The sequence below is a fragment of the Mytilus edulis genome, chromosome 7 (genome assembly GCF_963676685.1).
Source record: "Mytilus edulis chromosome 7, xbMytEdul2.2, whole genome shotgun sequence".
NCBI classification, from domain to species: Eukaryota; Metazoa; Mollusca; class Bivalvia; order Mytilida; family Mytilidae; genus Mytilus; species Mytilus edulis.
The window spans coordinates 30,370,276-30,378,529 of record NC_092350.1 but is presented as its reverse complement, the minus strand read 5'-3'; the positions used below and the strand labels follow the sequence as shown (position 1 = coordinate 30,378,529).

At 31.1% G+C, this 8,254-nt stretch overlaps 1 protein-coding gene across 1 annotated transcript; it reads right to left on the bottom strand.

Annotated features, from left to right (window-relative positions):
* Positions 1–809: 809 nt before the first annotated feature.
* LOC139481224 (fatty acid-binding protein, liver-like) lies at positions 810–5,162 on the bottom strand. The gene is made up of 4 exons (XM_071264392.1): positions 4,997–5,162; positions 4,426–4,604; positions 2,005–2,118; positions 810–999 (listed from the first exon to the last, which is right to left on the bottom strand). Exons 1-4 carry the CDS (start codon positions 5,070–5,072, stop codon positions 949–951), a joined length of 420 nt encoding a protein of 139 aa, XP_071120493.1. The 5' UTR covers positions 5,073–5,162; the 3' UTR covers positions 810–948.
* Between the last annotated feature and the right edge of the window lie 3,092 nt (positions 5,163–8,254).

Below are 8,254 nucleotides of genomic sequence, written 5' to 3'. Positions count from 1 at the left end.
TCATTTACCATTTATAACTACTAGTATTTGGTATTTGTTCATCTGAATGAACAGAAATAATACTAACCGTACAAAACAAACAGTTGTGTACCTATTCAGAAGGTAAAAGAACGTTTTTAGCCAGTTCACTTCAGTGGGTTTTTTTTGCAGTAAAATATTGAAAACAGTTATATTCCTGCGTTTCTTCCAAATATGATATTTTTCATTGCCAGTCTACAAATAATGTTTTTTTAATTTAAACAATATCCTATAAGTTAATAGCACGAGTATTTTTTTTATTGTGAAACTAATATTCACAGAAGCACCTAGGCTGGTTGATATGAACTAAGTGGATATTTTTCAACTTTTAACCGCCACCAATGGAATACTCCCTATGTTTCTGTTCATTTTGTGTGTGTTCCCTTTAAACACACAGTATAAAGTAATCGAAAAAGGCTAACTTATTAACCTTTTTGACTAAAGCGTCATTCATTGGTTTTTAGTTGTTTTGCCCATCCCATGGAAATTGACATAAGATAAATAGAGCGGCTTCACAATAAACTTAAGTTTAATAGGTCAATTGACATGACCGATCATTTACCGTCATTATCAGTTATTTATAAATGTTCGTCCGATTGAAAGTACTTACCTTACAAGAAAACTCTCTAATTATACTCTTATATTTGAGTTAAAAGTTTGTCGAAAAATATCAAATTGGTTCATTTTTCTTACACTGCAAGTGATGATCTGTAACCCCGTCTAAGTAAATAACAGAATGTGCATTTTAAATAAGACTGGCAATATCAAAAATGCAAAAGAACCAGACCCAGTTTTACTTAAAATATTTTTTATCGTACTTAGAGATTGTACTTTTGAAAACAAGTATCAATATATCAGGAGTCTTTGTCATATTCACTGCGTAAATCACTAAGTTTTAAGCATTAACACACAGAAGATATGTTGTATGATTTATACTTTGTCCATTTCATACGACATGGTAGCATCACCAGTTTTAGTTTCCTGTAACAAAAAATTGTATATTAATTTTTCACATAATATAAATATGAAGATGTGGTATGAGTGCGAATGAGACAACTCTCCACAAGAGACCAAAATGACACAAAAATTAACAACTATAGGTCACCGTACGGGCTTCAACAATAAGCAAAGCCCATAAGACTGTTACAAAGATACTCTATCCTAATTCAGCTATTGGTAAATATTAGAAAGATGACGTATTCGGGGGTATTTTTGGTAAAAAATATAATTTGATATAACATTTATATTGCATTATGATTTCCAGTATAAAGGATCACAGTTGACATTCGACGTGTTTTCAAATTGTCTCATTCCCAGTGTCTGATTAACTGTTCTTCGTCATTGTTATACCAGCTATGACATTAACGTTGTTTATACTTTTAATATACAATTCTAGCAATTGCTAGAAAACCATAGATGATATTTTATTTAAATTTCAATTGATTGATTGATTGATTGATTGATTCTGCATAAGTTAACATCATATATGTCGCTACTGGATAAACTTTTCTTATTAGCAAAATAGCACAAGCAAAGGTAAATTCTCGTTGTTTTTGCTACATATTTTATCAAAATTTTAACCATTTAAAATGGTTTGTAATTTAGTAAGTCGGGCGCGATTTTCACCAACATGACACTAATTATTACCGGCCGAATAAAAACCAAAAATTCAAAAGCCAAATATATTTTTACCTGAAAAGCATTAAGAACCATAATTATGAAAGTTTTTTTTTCTCTCAAATATGGCAGTAAAGCAATCTTTGCCTGGGAGTAGAAAAACCATAATGTTCTGAATAATTCAAAATTTAACAAAAATCTGAACATAGCAATGACATTTCATGTCAACACAATGCCACTGAGCTGGTGATACCCTTGTTGACGAAACTCAACCAGTAATGGTATCTACCTAGTGGTTTTCACATAAACAACACGTGTAGTAATATTAATTATATCAAAACTTTCAATGAAAAATATATTGTTATTTACCACATTCATTTCATTGCCGTTAACTCTCCTTGTGGTTGTTGTTGGTTTCCATCCCATTCTTTCGAAGCTACTCGAATCTACCATGCTCCAATCAGAGTTGATAACAGCTGTAAACTAGTAAGATAATTCTTGAATTGAATATATGTTAAATGTTTAAAATTGAAGTAAATTTGTAACAATACAAGAGACCAAAACAACATAAATGTCACATTTGAATTATATATTTTTTTAATTGAGAAATACCCACACAAGCAGAAACATACAAAAAATATTTACGCATTTGTTTGAAAAATCGACAAGTTCGTTCCGACTTAATTACGTTTTTCCTTGCGTCAACTGGCAAATATTGAATCTATGATCTACTTATATGTTGTGTACAAGTTATCATTTTGTACAAATCATAATTTGTACAAAAGAATTGTACAAATTATAATATGTATTTTGACTTTGTACAAATTGTTATTTGTACAAAATGTGCTTGTACATGTAATTTGTACAATATTTGACGAAAATTCACTTATAACTTGTACAACAATTTATAATAATTATGGATTTTGTTGAAAAAAGCGTTGATACACACACCCATAAAATTGTTATTAAATGACCATACAGTACATCTTATGTACAAATACAAAAGTAGTTCTTAATCATTCGTTTGAGCAGGTGAGTGAATTATTACATAGGAAATTGCATCTTTTGACTTTCACATTTATCTCTTCTTCAACACTTCGCAACGGCTTATTACTTTTGGGTCAATTTCTTTAATTAATTGACAAAGCTATATATCCCAGGTATTATTATTTACACTCTTCTAGTCATTTACTCAGTTGATGTAATTGTGTAAACATGTTGATCAGAATAAGTAATTTGTCCAAAAGGTTCTGAAACTAGCAGGAAAGATACACAAAGGAACAACCATGTGTCCACCAAGAACAAGCAAAATGAGCTTATACATGTAGCTAAATTGAGTACGACTCTCACAATGAAACACCGATCATTTTTGATAAGAAGCGTTCGCTGTGTTGACAATAAACTTAAGAGTAATATCAGTATCTTACCAAGAAAATGAGACTGTAACTACAAATGTATCAGAACTTAACGGTTGGGGATAATGTCATTATACATATTTTTCAGTATAATTGTGTCCAAACCATTCCTCGCAACATTTAAGGCGTAATTGTTGAATCTGGAGATTTTGGGTACCAAATATAGGAATAGCTGTACGAATTTTAACAGGTTATTTATGGTTTCTTGCGCTTCAAATCTTACTATATAAAGCAGTTTAACAGCCCTTAAAAAACAGGCTGACCAGGATTTCTTTCATGTAAATGCATAGGTGAGTACATCACGTCTGAACGTAAATGAGACTGTCAAAAGATGTTGTGCAATACCTGATACCATAAGTCAGCACTTATGTGTTGAACTATCACTGATATGGTCATAATTATAAAATAATTGTTTATAAACTTTGAAATTTTAAATTATTAATGTTTTTCTACAACAGGAATAGATTACCTGAGATGTATTTGGCAAAACTTACAGGAATTTTTGGTCCTCAATGCTCTTCAACATCATACTTTATTTGGCCTTTTTCACTTGTTTGATTCGAGCATCACTGATAGGTCTTTTGTAGATGAAACGCGCGTCTGACGCAAATATAAAATTTTAATTCTGTTATATCACTCACCTGCTCTAACGAATGACAAAGAATTAAGTTACTTTAAAAAAAAGTATTTGATCAATAAGATGAACTGTGTGGTCATTTAATAACATTTATTCTTTAGTGATTTTCCACCAAAATCCATATTATAAATTTTTGTACAAGTTATAAGTGAATTTTCGTCATTTTTTGTACACCTTGTAATTTGTACAGGCACTTTTTGTACAAATTACAATTTGTATAAAGTCAAAATACAAATTATAATTTGTACAATTTTTGTGTACAAAATGATAACTTGTACACAACATATACAAGAACAAATTAGAAATTAATCTGGTAGATAGGTTCTGCATATGGAGTAATTTGGACTTGACCAAAGACATTCTGCTGAATAGGGGCACACATTTTGCTCGCAGCAGATTTTTATTTATATAGCATTGAGTGTGATACGAAAAAGTAATACGAAAGCTGCATTAATTTGACTACTCCAGCATCATGAGACGATAAAACGACATTTCAATTTGCTCTCCGTTAGGTTATTATAGAGACGATGTACATTTCGTCCATGGCAACGGGCGAATGTGATTTCATCAATAATATACAAAACACTCATATTTTCGCCTGAAAATTATCTTTTTGTCAAATTGTATTTCATTCTGAAGCGTACAAAATGTGTTACCCGATTTTTAGTGTGTAAATCAAACTGATATCTTCTATTGTTTTGTAACTGTCACAACTATTTATTTATATGCAATTTTTACCTTGATACCTTGCCCTTGGGCGTCTTGAGAAACGCATTCCTCTCCTAATTTATACTTGAATACCCGCGGGGCTGGAATGGCATCTGATATGACGGTCATGGTCCAGTTCTCGTCTTCATTTTCATATTCAACAGTTGTAGTGGCATTACGATACTTTTCTACCAAATCCTCAGGAACCCCTACAATACAACGTCATATACATAGTCCTATACCTTTAATATGATTCAAAATAATCATTTGTCGTGAATTGTAATTATAAAAAAGGATTACTTAATGAATAGATTACTATCTACGTAAAATAGTGTTAGTTTACAGGAAAAGACACACAGAAATGTTTAATCGAAAGACAAAATGAACAAAATAGAAGTAAACTAGAATTTTTTCAGTGACACTCATAAATGGTGTTAAAATCCGTTCGATGAAAAACGGAAACTCCGATGATATCTAATGAACAATCGAATTTGCTTTATATTATTAAAGGAGAAACTATCTCGACTGAATTCAATTCCTCAATGCCACTCGACATCGTGGTTGTCTGCTATACATTAATAACAGATTTTCAAAGACTCACCAGTCAATTTGCAGTATTCTTCAAAATTCTTTCTTGAAGCTTTATTTCCTTTCCATTTCCCTACAAACTGTGACATGTTTATTGAGCAAATCCGTTATTTGAATGACTAAAATACAAAAAAAAAATGACAATTTGTTATGTGGACGAACACGATGACAGATTGATAATCTCTGCACTGTATATACGTATCAATGAAGACACGATTCAAATTCAAATTCGTCATACAAATTCGTCATACAATTAATGTATGCGTCCTCATCTTCAAATAATGTAATATTCTATCTGATGGGTACTCTGATCATGTAAGAACATATAATTAGTTTATCCATGTTTGGTAATTTTTACCAGTTATCAAATTATAAATAGTCAACTCAAAAGTATAATTTAATAAACTAAACAAGAACAGAATTCTAAATCAAATTATAGTGGTAATAGTAATAACATAACATAGCTGTCTTATTAAAATCCGTCATTTTGAATGGCAGACAACAATCGCAAGGCTTCAAAAACATTCATGACCATGATGACTGCATGTGCTTCCCCTGACAATGCATATTTTAAAGGTAAACAAATAGAAAATTACGTAAAGCATTTAATGTCATTATCAGAATTTTTAAGATTGTATAGGGTTGAGCGTATGATCATTCATAAAGCCCTTCATTCAAAATATGCTTTGGTCAACTTTTTGTACACCCCGATAAAATAACGAACTAATTCATTCAATGCTTATATAATTAGATAAAAGTAAAACCTACTGCAGTTACTTGTTTAAGTTTTTGTTCTTGTTTGCTTTCTTGTTTTTTGTTGTTGTTTTTTATCTTGAACATCATGGTTTTCTCTTTATCTTGAACACCATGGTTTTCTCTTTATCTTGAACAAGCTAAATGCAATACGCCCTATTAAGGGGGCTCGCGGGTCTAAATCAATTGTTTTATTTAATGTAGGATTTCTCTATATTTTTCTATAAATGAACTTTATCTTATACTTATTAGAAAAATGAAATAAAAAAATGGGGTAACCGTTCATTTACGCTCACAATCTGCATTCGAAAGAAGCATACATTTTTGTTAATGCCCTTTTTTCTGTTAAACTAATAGGAGAAATCAAACTGATATCTTCTATTGTTTTGTAACTGTCACAACTATTTATTTATATGCAATTTTTACCTTGATACCTTGCCCTTGGGCGTCTTGAGAAACGCATTCCTCTCCTAATTTATACTTGAATACCCGCGGGGCTGGAATGGCATCTGATATGACGGTCATGGTCCAGTTCTCGTCTTCATTTTCATATTCAACAGTTGTAGTGGCATTACGATACTTTTCTACCAAATCCTCAGGAACCCCTACAATACAACGTCATATACATAGTCCTATACCTTTAATATGATTCAAAATAATCATTTGTCGTGAATTGTAATTATAAAAAAGGATTACTTAATGAATAGATTACTATCTACGTAAAATAGTGTTAGTTTACAGGAAAAGACACACAGAAATGTTTAATCGAAAGACAAAATGAACAAAATAGAAGTAAACTAGAATTTTTTCAGTGACACTCATAAATGGTGTTAAAATCCGTTCGATGAAAAACGGAAACTCCGATGATATCTAATGAACAATCGAATTTGCTTTATATTATTAAAGGAGAAACTATCTCGACTGAATTCAATTCCTCAATGCCACTCGACATCGTGGTTGTCTGCTATACATTAATAACAGATTTTCAAAGACTCACCAGTCAATTTGCAGTATTCTTCAAAATTCTTTCTTGAAGCTTTATTTCCTTTCCATTTCCCTACAAACTGTGACATGTTTATTGAGCAAATCCGTTATTTGAATGACTAAAATACAAAAAAAAATGACAATTTGTTATGTGGACGAACACGATGACAGATTGATAATCTCTGCACTGTATATACGTATCAATGAAGACACGATTCAAATTCAAATTCGTCATACAAATTCGTCATACAATTAATGTATGCGTCCTCATCTTCAAATAATGTAATATTCTATCTGATGGGTACTCTGATCATGTAAGAACATATAATTAGTTTATCCATGTTTGGTAATTTTTACCAGTTATCAAATTATAAATAGTCAACTCAAAAGTATAATTTAATAAACTAAACAAGAACAGAATTCTAAATCAAATTATAGTGGTAATAGTAATAACATAACATAGCTGTCTTATTAAAATCCGTCATTTTGAATGGCAGACAACAATCGCAAGGCATTCAAAAACATTCATGACCATGATGACTGCATGTGCTTCCCCTGACAATGCATATTTTAAAGGTAAACAAATAGAAAATTACGTAAAGCATTTAATGTCATTATCAGAATTTTTAAGATTGTATAGGGTTGAGCGTATGATCATTCATAAAGCCCTTCATTCAAAATATGCTTTGGTCAACTTTTTGTACACCCCGATAAAATAACGAACTAATTCATTCAATGCTTATATAATTAGATAAAAGTAAAACCTACTGCAGTTACTTGTTTAAGTTTTTGTTCTTGTTTGCTTTCTTGTTTTTTGTTGTTGTTTTTTATCTTGAACATCATGGTTTTCTCTTTATCTTGAACACCATGGTTTTCTCTTTATCTTGAACAAGCTAAATGCAATACGCCCTATTAAGGGGGCTCGCGGGTCTAAATCAATTGTTTTATTTAATGTAGGATTTCTCTATATTTTTCTATAAATGAACTTTATCTTATACTTATTAGAAAAATGAAATAAAAAAATGGGGTAACCGTTCATTTACGCTCACAATCTGCATTCGAAAGAAGCATACATTTTTGTTAATGCCCTTTTTTCTGTTAAACTAATAGGAGAAATCAAACTGATATCTTCTATTGTTTTGTAACTGTCACAACTATTTATTTATATGCAATTTTTACCTTGATACCTTGCCCTTGGGCGTCTTGAGAAACGCATTCCTCTCCTAATTTATACTTGAATACCCGCGGGGCTGGAATGGCATCTGATATGACGGTCATGGTCCAGTTCTCGTCTTCATTTTCATATTCAACAGTTGTAGTGGCATTACGATACTTTTCTACCAAATCCTCAGGAACCCCTACAATACAACGTCATATACATAGTCCTATACCTTTAATATGATTCAAAATAATCATTTGTCGTGAATTGTAATTATAAAAAAGGATTACTTAATGAATAGATTACTATCTACGTAAAATAGTGTTAGTTTACAGGAAAAGACACACAGAAATGTTTAATCGAAAGACAAAATGA